Source organism: Stenella coeruleoalba, assembly GCF_951394435.1.
Source record: "Stenella coeruleoalba genome assembly, chromosome: 20".
Classification (NCBI taxonomy): Eukaryota; Metazoa; Chordata; class Mammalia; order Artiodactyla; family Delphinidae; genus Stenella; species Stenella coeruleoalba.
The window spans coordinates 19,914,251-19,927,609 of record NC_137166.1 but is presented as its reverse complement, the minus strand read 5'-3'; the positions used below and the strand labels follow the sequence as shown (position 1 = coordinate 19,927,609).

The following is a 13,359-nucleotide window of genomic DNA, read 5'->3' as shown; positions in this document are numbered from 1 at the left end:
CTCCACCCTCCACGCCCTTCGCTCCACCCTCCACGTTCCACCTTCCACGCTCCCTGCTCCACCCTCCACGTTCCACCCTCCACGCTTCCTACTCCACCCTCCACGCTCCCTGCTCCACCCTCCACGCTCCACCCTTCACGCTCCCTGCTCCACCCTCCACGCTCCTCGCCCCACCCTCCACGCTCCACCCTCCACGCCCCACGCTCCTCGCTCCATCCTCCACGCTCCTCGCTCCACCCTCCACGCTCCACCCTCCACGTTCCTCGCTCCACCCTCCACGTTCCACGCCCCACCCTCCACGTTCCACGCCCCACCCTCCACCCTCCACGCTCCACCCTCCTCGCTCCACCCTCCACGCTCCACGTTCCACCCTCCACGCTCCACCCTCCTCGCTCCACCCCCCACGCTCCCTGCGCCACCCTCCACGCTCCCTACGCCACCCTCCACGCTCCACGTTCCACCCTCCACTCTCCCTGCTCCACCCTCCACGCTCCTCACTCCACCCTCCATGGGCCACGCTCCCTGCTCCACCCTCCCCGCTCCACCCTCCACGCTCCTCGCTCCACCCTCCACGCTCCAGCCTCCACGCTCCTCGCTCCACCCTCCACGCTCCAGCCTCCACGCTCCTCGCTCCACCCTCCACGCTCCACCCTCCACGCTCCTCGCTCCACCCTCCACGCTCCTCACTCCACCCTCCACGCTCCACCCTCCACGTTCCTCGCTCCACCCTCCACGCTCCACCCTCCACGTTCCTCGCTCCACCCTCCACGCTCCACCCTCCACGTTCCTCGCTCCACCCTCCACGCTCCCTGCTCCACCCTCCGCGCTCCACCCTCCTCGCTCCACCCTCCACGCTCCTCGCTCCACCCTCCACGCTCCTCACTCCACCCTCCACGTTCCTCGCTCCACCCTCCACGCTCCCTGCTCCACCCTCCACGTTCCACGCTCCACCCTCCACGTTCCACCCTCCACGCTTCCTACTCCACCCTCCACGCTCCCTGCTCCACCCTCCACGCTCCTCACCCCACCCTCCACGCTCCACCCTCCACGCTCCACCCTCCACGCCCCTCGCTCCACCCTCCACGCTCCACCCTCCTCGCTCCACCCTCCACGCTCCAGCCTCCACGCTCCTCGCTCCACCCTCCACGCTCCTCGCTCCACCCTCCACGCTCCTCACTCCACCCTCCACGCTCCACCCTCCACGTTCCTCGCTCCACCCTCCACGCTCCACGCTCCCCACTCCACCCTCCACGTTCCTCGCTCCACCCTCCACGCTCCCTGCTCCACCCTCCGCGCTCCACCCTCCTCGCTCCACCCTCCACGCTCCTCGCTCCACCCTCCACGCTCCTCACTCCACCCTCCACGTTCCTCGCTCCACCCTCCACGCTCCCTGCTCCACCCTCCACGTTCCACGCTCCACCCTCCACGTTCCACCCTCCACGCTTCCTACTCCACCCTCCACGCTCCCTGCTCCACCCTCCACGCTCCACCCTCCACGCTCCTCACCCCACCCTCCACGCTCCACCCTCCACGCTCCAGCCTCCACGCTCCTCGCTCTACCCTCCACGCTCCTCGCTCCACCCTCCACCTCCTCACTCCACCCTCCACGCTCCACCCTCCACGCCCCACGCTCCTCGCTCCACCCTCCACGCGCCACCCTCCACGCTCCTCGCTCCACCCTCCACGCTCCAGCCTCCACGCTCCTCGCTCCACCCTCCACGCTCCACCCTCTACCTCCTCACTCCACCCTCCACCCTCCACGTTCCTCGCTCCACCCTCCACGCGCCACGCTCCACCCTCCACGCTCCCTGCTCCACCCTCCACGTTCCTCGCTCCACCCTCCACGCTCCCTGCTCCACCCTCCACGCTCCACCCTCCATGCTCCTCGTTCCACCCTCCACGCTCCTCACTCCACGTTCCTCGCTCCACCCTCCACGCGCCACGCTCCTCGCTCCACCCTCCACGCTCCCTGCTCCACCCTCCACGCTCCACCCTCCACGTTCCACGCTCCACCCTCCACGCTCCCTGCTCCACCCTCCATGCTCCCTGCTCCACCCTCCTCGCTCCACCCTCCTCGCTCCACGCTCCCCGCTCCACGCTCCACCCTCCACGCTCCTCGCTCCACCCTCCACGCTCCCTGCTCCACCCTCCACGCTCCACCCTCCACGCTCCACGCTCACATGGATCCTCACAGCAGCCTACTCGCTGGTGCCCCCCCCACCCTGTGTCCAGTTCTGCAGCCAGAGGGCGCTCTTAAAACACTGTGACCGCGCCCCTTCGTGTCTCCTCTCTACCCTTGAGATAAAAGACAGTCTCTTGATTTGACCTTCATGGCGGGGCCCTGCCAGCCCTTCAATACTCAGCAATGTTCTTTCAGCTGATGATATACCTTCACCCTGAATAAGACGTAGGTCATGGCCTACTTTGACTACATGTTAAGGTGGCCCAGAAAAAGCAAAGCACCGTTTTAGGGAGAGAAAAATTTTACTTTAGCAAGATCCCAGAAACATGAGCGCCAGTGCACAGTGCCTGGTAGCCACAGGGTAGCATCTTGGCTAACAGCATGGGGCTTTGGCTGCCCACTGACCCGGGTCCCTCTGTGGGCTGAGTGACATTGGACAAATAACCTGGCTGAAGCCCAGTTTCTCCACCTGTTAACTGGAGATCCCATCATGGACCATCACAAGAATTAAATAACACAGAGCATGAAAAGTACCAAGCATGGTGAATGACACACAGTAGGTGTCCAGGAGATGATAGCTACTCATGCTGTATGTGGAGGGAGGGCCGCATCTCAGGGATGACCTAGTATCTTGAGGTACAATTTCCTCTTGATCATCAGCACCTTTGTAGAAGCTGCTTGGGAAGAAAGTCTAGGATAGGGGCAAAGCTTGCCTTACCCTCTGTCCTTTCCACAGCTGGTGCAGGGGGAGAGCGAGGCAGAGCGGTGGGAAAGGGGGCTAGCATCATGTTGTTTCTCTGCAGTCATTTTTATCTTGTTGATGAAGTGGACCCTGAATTTGGAAATTGGAAGTTTCCCTCATAATTTAAAGCAGCATCTACCTCCGCCGGTCGCAGGGACTGGAAGATTAACTTCCCCCTGGCCATGCAGGCGGACGCCTGCGCCAACTGGCTCCATCTGCAGGCATGGGTGTTGCCATCTCCACACCTGGCTGGTGATGAGCCTGGCACTGCCACGAGAGCGAGGTTCTCATTTGCTGCTGAGGCAGGGAGAGGGAGAGGCGTCTTCAGGGTGACCCCATGGGACTGGCACCTCCGCAGCAGTTTCTGCGTGCTGAGCAGGGCAGGCATGCACACACAAATCCAACCCTAGGTTCTCATTCTGGGCACCTCCAGCCTTGCCATGGCCAGCTTTCTGGTAGCACATCTGCCTTGGACCGTGGGGGTGACCAGTACATCCCAAACCATCGCAACAGCTGGAACAGATTGAACAGGACAGTTGAGAGCAGTGTGGACCCCATACACTCCTACCGTCCCCAAGGAGGGCTGCTGTCTCTGACATTCCCAAGCCCTGCCATTGGCTTCAAAGGTGAGAGGAAGAGGGTGACATTGGTTGGATGGCCAGCTGGCTTGTACTTTATCAGAGAGAATACGGTAGCAGAATAACCACTGGCTCAGCTCTAGTCCAAGCCAAAGCCCGGTCATTGGCTCAGGAGTGAAAGCACGGCGGACTAGATGAGTGGTGGCCAAAAGCTTGTCTCCTGACCAGGGTAATCACTGTGTGAAGTACTATGTTGAAAAGGATGCTGCGGCTGCCTCCTGGGCCAAACAGGAAGAGAATGACTCTGAGTTAGCCATATACTGGCTATATATGATTGTGGTGGGTTACTTAATACCTTTGAGCCTCAGTATTCTCACCTATAAAATGGGGAGAACATAGCTTCAGGGATGAAGTGAGCTCTCAGCACAGAACCTACACATAGTGGGGGCTCTCAAAACAGTGGTCTGTGTTTGGCCCTCAAAGAATCCCAGAAATCTGCTTACCCTGGCATTTTCACGTTAGAGGGTCAGGAAGCATGCACACTCAGCCAAAGCCCAAGGGCAGCTCCCTCTCCCCAGGGAAGGCACCTGGAGGGGAGCAGCTTCCAATGAACTTCAGCGAGCAAAGGCTTGGCTCTCAGGCTAGGATGACATTCTGGCCCAGGCAGTAGGGCCTCGAGGCCAGCCCCTCCTAATGAAGGTCAGTAGGCTGCAGGAGCCACCAGCATGGGCCGGAACTGCTGGCGGGCGTGTTCATAGCTCAGGCAAAGGCCCCAAGTTCATGCTTCACCTACCTGTCCCTGACATGGGCTGAGTGTGGGAGAGGCTTCTGGAGATGGTGCTGGGAAGGGATGGGAAGGTACAGGAGGCCACAGTTGAGTTTCTACCTTCTGATTTGCATAAGTCCCTGCCCTCACCTGGGAACAAAGCCCTCCTACAACTACCCAGGGAGGTAACCATCCACACTCCGCTTGATTACCACTCAAGACAGAGACCTCATTCCCCTGAGGCAGCTCAGGGCCTCCCTGCCACTTCCCCATCTGGTCTCAAGGCTGCAGCCACTCACTCAGTACGTGGCTTGGGCACCTTTGGTGAGCCCAGGCCCAGTGCTGAGCTTGAGGACACAGAAAGCGATCAAACACAAGTCCTGGAAACCGTGCATAATCATATGCGACAAGTGCAGAACAGGGACTGGGACACAGGCTCTGGGAGGACAGACAGGGGGACCGCTTTCAGAACAGGGCCCAGGAAAGCTTGCCCTGTGGCTCGCTGAGTATCTGAAGCTGGCTCCGTACGGCTGTCCAGAGATGGGACCTGCACACTCAGGAAGGGCTCACGCCTGGGGCAGGGAACAGTGGAGAGTGAGCTCGGGACTTTGAAGCTTGGGCCTGAGTTCTCACTTGGCTCAACCACAGAGTGACTGAGTGACCGTGGGCTGGAGCCGAGCGTCAGTCCACACATCTATAAAAGGGGAAAACCACATCCCTGCCCAGCTGAGTGGGAGGGAATTAAGGGGCAGTCACGGACGCTCCCTAATGTGGTGCTGGCTCTCCCTGAGCGAGGCAGCGAGTGCCCATGGATGGTCCTGGCTGATTCCAACCCTTCCCTGGGACCCCAGCCCCCAGGGCTCCATCATCTTATCTTATGGGAGGACAAAGCCATCGTGGGCCCCAGAAGCTCCCTTTAGTAGGGTTCTCAGGGACCCACCATACCACACCCCTTCCTAGAAGCCCCTTCCCACCTCTCTGCACCTTTACCCTTGTTCTTCCCCTGCCTGGAATACCTCCTAGCTTCACCTCCTCTGGGAAGCCTTCCCTGATCTGATCCAACCCACTGTCATGTCTGGGTCAGTTAGTGCTCTTAACCCCAGGCCTGCCCGATTTCCCTGGAGTCCCCTCGGCAGGTTTCGCCCCTGAGGCAGGAGGCCAGTGTTGGAGGCCAGCCCATCTGGTCCTCATACTCTGACCCCTGTGTATCCCCCATGCCTTCCCAAGTCTTTGGTAAAGTCATGCTGACCTTCCAACCTCATGTCTTGGTGGAATAGACTCCTTGTCTAGCACTGAGTCAGGTTCAGTGGGTTCAAGCCTCAGCTCTGCCGCTAATTTGCTGTGTGACCTTGAGCAAGTCCACTGCCCTCTCTGAGCTTCCTTTTTCCTTTCTGTGAGTTTGTTGAGCTCCTAGGCCAGAGGCTTCAGAGGAGAGGCGAGAGGAGGTCAGCCCTCACTAGCAGAGGCTCCTGCGGGGAGGAGGGGAGCAGCGCCTGAATCTCCTCCATTTATTTAGGGATGAATAACTCACAGGGCAGCAGGGAGGGAGGAGGAAGGTGTGGGGCAGGGTCCGTGCCCCGGCTCAGCGTCCTCTCTCTGTCCGCAGTAGCTCGATACAACCGCACCAGCTACTTCTACCCAACGTTCTCAGAGAGCTCAGAGCACAGCCATCTGCTCGTGTCTCCTGTGCTGGTGGCAAGCGCAGTCATAGGCGTGGTCATCATCCTCTCCTGCATCACCATCATCGTGGGCAGCATCCGCAGGGACAGGCAAGCCCGGCTCCAGCGGCACCGCCACCGCCATCGCCGCCACCACCACCACCACCATCGCCGCCGCCGCCGCCGCCACCGAGAGTACGAGCACGGCTACGGTGAGCTGCCGCCCACCCGGGCCCTGGGGCCCCTATAGCCCAGGAGGCATCAGGGAGGTGATGGCTCTGCCATGGGTGGCGCAGGGCGGTCAGAGGAGGCATCCTCGAGGTCATAAGTAATCAGGAAGAGCTCAGAGGCACTCACCATGTCTCAGGGGCATAAGAAGCCCAGTTGCCTGCCAAGCGTGAGGCTGAAGGTCAAAGGGAGGGTGTGGTGCTCCCTCCCCAGCCCTGGCCACTGTGAGACCAGGCCTGCCTGTTCCTACCCTTGTATCACCAGCCTGACCCCCGGAGAGTACAGGGCTCCTGCTCAGAGCAGGCCCACCCCCAACCAGGAGCCCAGGTACTGCCCTCGACCTCCCCCCACCGCAGGACAGCCAGCACGCCCACCTCACATAACTGGACCCGTGCTCTCCACTCCTGCCCCTCCCCAGGCACCTCTTCCATGCTGCTTTCTGCCTCTGCACCTTTGCATATGCTCTTCCCCGTGCCCAGAATGCCATTCCCCATACTTCCCCACCTGACAAAACCCTACTTGTCCTGCCAGACCTGGCTCAAATACCACCTCCTTTTGCAAGTTTCTCTGGCCCCTCCTCAACCACCCCCCCAGGCAGGGTTGACCCCCATTCCCTGTACTTCCTTAGCATCGTACCCACACTGCCATCAGTACCCCGACACAGGATGGCTGTGTTGCATCGGTGAAAGCAGGAGCTGCATGTAGCTCTCCGAGAGTCGAGCTCACAGCCCAGAACAGGACCTGGCCCAGAAGAAGTACTCCGCAGGCAAGGGAAGGAACCACTTCATTTCATCCTCACAGCAAGAGCTGTGTTAGCCCATTTTAAAGACTGGGAAGCTGGAGGGACTTGTTGAATGGCCTGAGTGCCCCTGAGCCTGCGCCTCATACTTAGAGCCTAGGAGAGATGCCCACAGGGGTTCCCTACATTAAGGTTGAGAGGTCAACCTTGGCCTTGAGGAGAGAGATGGACCTAGGGGCAGGCCAGTCCATCCTGAGTCTGTGGTGGAGACACAGGGCCTGTGCCACATGAGCAAGGCCCTGTCCCTGACATCAGAGCAGGTGGGGTGACAGCAGGCCACAGCCAGGCCAAGTCTGGGGTCAAGCCTTTCCTTACCCAGCCCCCGGTCCGATGACTCACAGCAGCCCTGCAGCCCTGTTACCGTGGAGACCCCTCTGTGGGGCTCCCGCCTCTCTGCCCACTTCTGTTCTCAGCTCTGGCTTTGGCACCTCCTTGGGGCCTCAGCAGGGAGCCTGGAGGTGCTGATGCCCCTACACCACCTTCTAGCCTTCAGGGGGTGCACAGGGGCTGCAAGGAACCTTGGAAAGAAGCCAGGGAAGAGGGGACCTGAAAGCAGCAGAGCACCGACAAACACCACCCTACTGGCCCTGGGGACCCTCTGTCCTTCAGATGCCCTCCCCCCGCTCCAGTGACTCAGCCCCTCCCGGGCTCCCTCCCACCGCTCTGGCCGCTCCTTCTCAGACTTCCCGGTGGATGCCTATTCTCTGAGGAGAGGAATATTAAGGTCCCTCAGAGCCCAACCCTGGGCCCTGGGTCCTCTCTCTGTACCCACCCCATCTGTACCCATGCCCATCTCATCCACCTGACAGCTCCAAGCACCACCCACCACCCTCACCCAAGACGTCCCCCGAGACACCGGCCCCTGAAAGTCTCAGAGGCACCTCAGACCCAGGGGGTACAAAACAGCCTTAATCTTCCGCTTCTACTGCACAACCTCAGGAAAGTTGCTTAACCTCTGTGAGTCATCTGTACAATGGGTACACGGGGACCCACCCCCAAAAGTTATTGTCAGGACTAAATTAGCAACAGTACCTGGCTTATGAGTAAGTGCTCAGTAAATGTTAACTACTTTCATGATCTCTCCCTACCACCCCGAGAATACCTACTCCAGGGCCACTTCACCTGCCAGCCACCGGCCCTGGCACCTCCAAGGCATTCTCCACAAGACAGCCAACAGGACTGAATTGTGACTCCACTCAACACTACTCAGTGGCTCCCCACTGCCCTCAGGACAAAGTCGGTCCTCCTCTGTCTGCCCACAGGGCCCTTCTGTAGGCTGGTCAGGTGCAGAGAGGAGCCAACGAATGTTTGAGAATGAATGAAGGAGTGAGTGAGTGAGACAGACAGAAAGACCGAGGAAGGAAGGGAGGAAGGGAGGAAGGGAGGAAGGGAGGAAGGGAGGGAGGGAGGGAGGAAGGGAGGGAGGAAGGAAGGAAGGAAGGGAGGAAGGGAGGGAGGGAGGAAGGAAGGAAGGGAGGGAGGGAGGGAGGGAGGAAGGAAGGAAGAAAGGAAGAAGGAAGGAAGGGAGGGAGGGAGGGAGGGAGGGAGGGAGGGAGGGAGGAAGGAAGGAAGGAAGGAAGGGAGGGAGGGAGGGAGGGAGGGAGGGAGGAAGGAAGGAAGAAAGGAAGGAAGGGAGGGAGGGAGGGAGGGAGGGAGGGAGGGAGGGAGGGAGGAAGGGAGGGAGGGAGGGAGGGAGGGAGGGAGGGAGGGAGGAAGGAAGGAAGGAAGGAAGGAAGGAAGGAAGGGAGGGAGGGAGGGAGGGAGGGAGGGAGGAAGGGAAATTCTCCTTCCATAAGATGGAAATACCTTGAGCTTTAGGAGACAGATCTGGTCCCCTTTCACTTGCCTGGGCTTTAGAGCAAGCGGCTTTATATCCGATTCGTCATCTGAGGGAAGGGAGTAGCCACTTTCCCCCTCTCACAAATTGTTGAGGGTGAATGAGATCGTGGGGCTAGAGCACAGAGGTGCTCATGGACGCAAATTCCTCCTCCCCCCTCTCCCGGGCCTGTCAAAGTTGTTAACCTCGGATTTGGGCTGAATAATGAACCGAAGTATATCTTAACTTGGGTAAATAAGGGAAGAGGGAGATTTGGGCCTCCCTGGACCATTTGGGTCTGTGCTGTTGTTGAAGACAGGAAAGGAAAGGAAATAAGAAAGGAATTTGGGGAGTTCAAACAGGGTGTGGGGGGGGGAGGGGGTTCTTTCCAGCTGTTCCTCAGGACCTCCACCCAGCTGGATGTCTGGGATTGACCTGGGTCATCTCAGGATTGGGGTCTGGACTAGGTGAGTGCCTCAGGGAAGCCTCAGTCTCCCTGAGACGCTCAGCCTCTGGGGGGCCCAAGAAAAGCAACCCAGGGAGAGAGGTGAACAGCAGAGTGGTTCGGCCCGGTCAGCTCTCAGACCTGCCCACCAGGAAATAGCCTTACCTTCCCGAGGTCTGGACAGCCATAGCGCCCCCCGCCACTGGCACTGCGAGTGGGACCCTCCCCGCAGCAACGCTGGCAGGGACGGGATCCTGGCACCAGAGCCCAGTGGCCTCGGTTCCACTTCTGTCCTCACGCACTTATTTCATGTCTTCCTCTCTCCTGAGTTTCTTCCCCAATTTCTTCCCAAAATTCTCATCCTTCAGCTGGTGCCCTAAAAGGAAACAAATCTCATTTCAGCTCCTTCTTACAGCATATGTTATTGGGTTCCTTTTTCCTAGTAGAAAAGTAATATGTGTTCACTGTGGAAAACCTTTAAAATACAGAAAATATAAAGAAGAAAATAAGGGTTCTGATCCTGTCCTCCAGACAGAGCCGCTGTTACTATGTTTGGAATAGTTTCTTCCGAGAGCTTTCTCGAGGTCCATAGATAACCCTGGGACTGCACCTGCAAATAGTGTTTCATATCCAGATTTTTTCCATTCATTGTTGTATCGACGTGAGAAAAAGAGATTTGGGGCGTAGAAAGAGCAATCTTTGGGGTCTACAGACTATGCATGAATTCCAGCTCCACATTCTACCAGCAATGCGACCCTGAGCCTCTGGCTGTAGAATGGAAAGGGCAACTGCAACAGTGCTGCTGACCTCAAAGAAAGGTCATGAGTCCCACCCCAGACAGACAAGCCCCGCCCCTGATGTTATGCCCTGCCCTCTGAGCCACCTGGGAGCCCGTTGGAGGTGAGGAGACCTCGTGTCTCAACCAGTTATCTTTGCAGTTCCCCTGTCCGCACCCCCTCTCGGCCCACCCCTCTACCAGACCTGTCAGAAACTGGGAGGCAGAGGAGCTGGGACATCCAGCCACCCTCGGCCCCACCAATAATTTGCTGTGTGGCCTCCAGCAAGACACTGAGCCTCTCTGAACCCCAGCTGTAGAATGAGAAGATTGTACTCCATCGGCATTTCCTAAGCAGTGTTACTAGGTCTCAGAAAATAAGATTCCGTGGCCAAATGCTGCACAAGCACAGTTAAATGTGTTTCTCAGCTGTGGGACATTTCAGAGCCTTTGATGTACTATGTGATAAAAACAAAAACAAGAACAAACAAAAAAACCCAGAAGAGAGTGTAGTAGATGTAGTCATCAGAGAAACCCCTTTTCTCCCTGGGATACCTAAAGGGACGGAGGCCTGACCCCAGAGACCGCTGCTGTCCTCATTCCCTGACACTTCCTCCCCATTTTTTGTGCCCCAGCCCTTCTCCACAGCTCAAAGCTTCCCGTTCACACTACAGTCTTCTTTCACAACTCCCCCTCTTGGCTCAAGCTGTTCTGTTCCCTCTGCCAGGCCTGCCCCTCTTCCCCTGGCTGATTTCTAGACAAGATTCAGCTCTGGGAGCCCTTCCCCCCAGGAAGCCTTCCCTGACCTCCAAGCTGGGTCAGGCCCGTCTCTGCTCCCACAGCCCCAGTACAACATCTATCAAAGCTTGTGACATGCTGCCCACTACCAGGCTGTCCACAGGACAGGCTGCTCACTACCCTGGGAGCCCCACCAGGGCAGGGCCAGCTCTGCTCCCTGTGACCCCCATGCCCAGCAGGGCACTGGCGCTCACATTCTGGGGCTGTTGCTGACGGAATGAAAGCAGCCCTGGTTGGTAAGGGGCAGGATGGTGAGTCAGAGAGAACAGAATCTCAGTGGCCTCAGGCAGACATGTGAGGACCCTCCCTGGCACCAGCCTGAGGCCCAGGCTGAATGTCCATTCCCTGCAGTGTCCGACAGGCACACGTATAGCCGCTCGAGCCACAGGACACGCTACACCTGCAGCCCTGCCGAGGACTGGCCTCCACCCTTGGACCTCAGCTCTGATGGGGACGTGGATGCCACGGTGCTCCGAGAGCTGTACCCAGATTCTCCACCGGGGTAAGGAGGCCTGAGAGGGCAGGGCTCTGGGCAAGAATCTCCAGCCCCCATGGGAAACAGCAACACCCCAGATGGCATAAAGGCAGAAAACATCTCCTCACCCTCCTGACCAAGCTGGTCCCTGTAAGGCGGGGCGTGACTCAGCAGATGTCCCTGAGAGACACTCGAAAAGGAAAAAGGAAGAAACGTTCAGCTCCTTCAGGCTGGGTGAAGAGGTGAGGTGGAAGGTCCAGGCCCCAACCCCTTAGTTTGCGCCCCCGGAGCCCAAATCACATCCACTGGGATAGGCATCATTGTGTCCAGACTGCACTCGTGGCCAGCAGGTGGCCCTGTCCCATGGGGGGGATTCTTCCCTGGGGAGCCTTTGAGTCCTATCCCGTCCTGCCAGCCACCCTCAGGCATATCGCCACCAGTTTGTACATGAAAAGAGGAGTCTGGGCCTCTATCACTTCCCCGCCAGGAGACCACCTGGGCCCCACAAACAGCCCCATCCTCTCCATCACCCTTTACCCTCTGCCCCCAGGGGCACTGGGAGGTATGAACTTTGCCTGCAGGTGGGTGCTTTTTCACCCTGCAACCATGGGCCCCAGGGACACCTTCCTAACCCTGGAAGGGCCACTTTGGGGTGAGTTGAGACCCAGAAGTGTCTGGCAGCCCGAGGCTACTCCCACCAGCACCACCCACACTCGGTGGCCAGCCTGCAGATGTTCCAGCAGCAGCGGCTACAGTTCTGAGCGATTTGAGACCCTGAATTTGGTGGCTCGCTCACTCACGTTCACACGGAACACTGGGGCTGAGTCAGGGCCAGAATCCAGGTCTCGGTGGTTCTGGGGTGCCCCTCCCCAGGGAGTAGAGGGGTTTCATCGGAGTCAGTGTGACAAAGGCCTGACCTGGTCCATGCCGGGGCAGCTTGTCGCTGCGGCTAGGCCCCCGGCCCTCGGGGGCGACCCCGCCACCCACCACTGAGGCCGGCTTGCACAGGGCCCTGAGGGAGCCTCTTCTCTTGCAGTTACGAGGAGTGTGTGGGGCCGGGGGCCACTCAGCTGTACGTCCCCACAGACGCCCCACCCCCCTACTCGCTGACCGACTCCTGCCCTGCGCTGGACCGCGCCCTGGATGCGGGCAGTGGCCGCAGCCCTGGCCAACACCAGCAGGCACAGAGACCGCAGGGCCAGAGTGGCTTCCGCACCATTTCCGTGGACACCCTGCCGCCTTATGAGGCCGTGTGTGGGGCCAGTCCCCCCCCATCGGGCCTGCTGCCACTGCCGAGACCAGAACCAGGGCCGAGGAGCTCCCAGGACTCGCCCACCCCAACCCGGGCCCCAGCCTCAGGCCCAGAGAGGATTATGTGAGGGACCCAGCGGCCGGTCCTGCCAGCCCCTCAGAGCTGGGCCACACCTTTCAGGCACGCAGGGGCGCGCACGCACACACACGCACGCACGCACACACACACACACAGAAGCGCACACAGATGTGCACACATGGCACTCCCACATGTACACACAACTTGGACACACGCACACACTGATGCACCCATGTGCACATACACATCCAGACGCCCCACACGTGTGCAGACGTGCACACACATAGCCCCCCCCACACACACACACAATCCCATCTGCGAAGGTTTCATTATAAAGGAAGCTCTCCCGACCGCCCAGTCTCCTCCCCAGCCTGTCAGTGATGCCTCTGTAGCCAATGCAGGGAGAAGAGAGGTGGAGAAGGGACCAGGGCTCGTCCCGCCCTCTCCACCGGCCTGTCTGCCCTGCCCGCACCAGGCAGGCTGTGCCCAAACGCTGATTCTGCCTCCAAAAACTGCTCAACCGTCCCAGGTAGCTGCCTGCCCCGACCCCACCCCAGAGCAGCTGGCCCTCCCGGCTGGCAGGACAGGCCTCAGTGAGGCTCAGCTCCGCACTGTCCCCCTCTCCCAACCCCAGGGCAGAAGAGCCACAACGTCAACATCCTGCCACTTATAGGGTAAGGGACCCGGGTCTGGGGGCTCAGGCACAACCTGGAGACCCTCGCAGCCCGCCTTGCCCATCCCTCGCCCAGTGCCCTCAGTCTGGTGGT

General features: G+C 59.5%; 1 protein-coding gene across 1 annotated transcript in view; it reads left to right on the top strand.

The window, feature by feature from the left end:
- BEAN1 (brain expressed associated with NEDD4 1) overlaps window positions 1-12,641 on the top strand; it is a gene marked incomplete at both ends in the record, with an annotated part of 28,419 nt that extends 15,778 nt beyond the window's left edge. Inside the window, 3 exon segments of the mRNA XM_079906860.1 lie at window positions 5,875-6,138; window positions 11,139-11,289; window positions 12,299-12,641. Coding sequence (XP_079762986.1) covers window positions 5,875-6,138; window positions 11,139-11,289; window positions 12,299-12,641 — 758 coding nt within the window.
- Window positions 12,642-13,359: the final 718 nt, after the last annotated feature.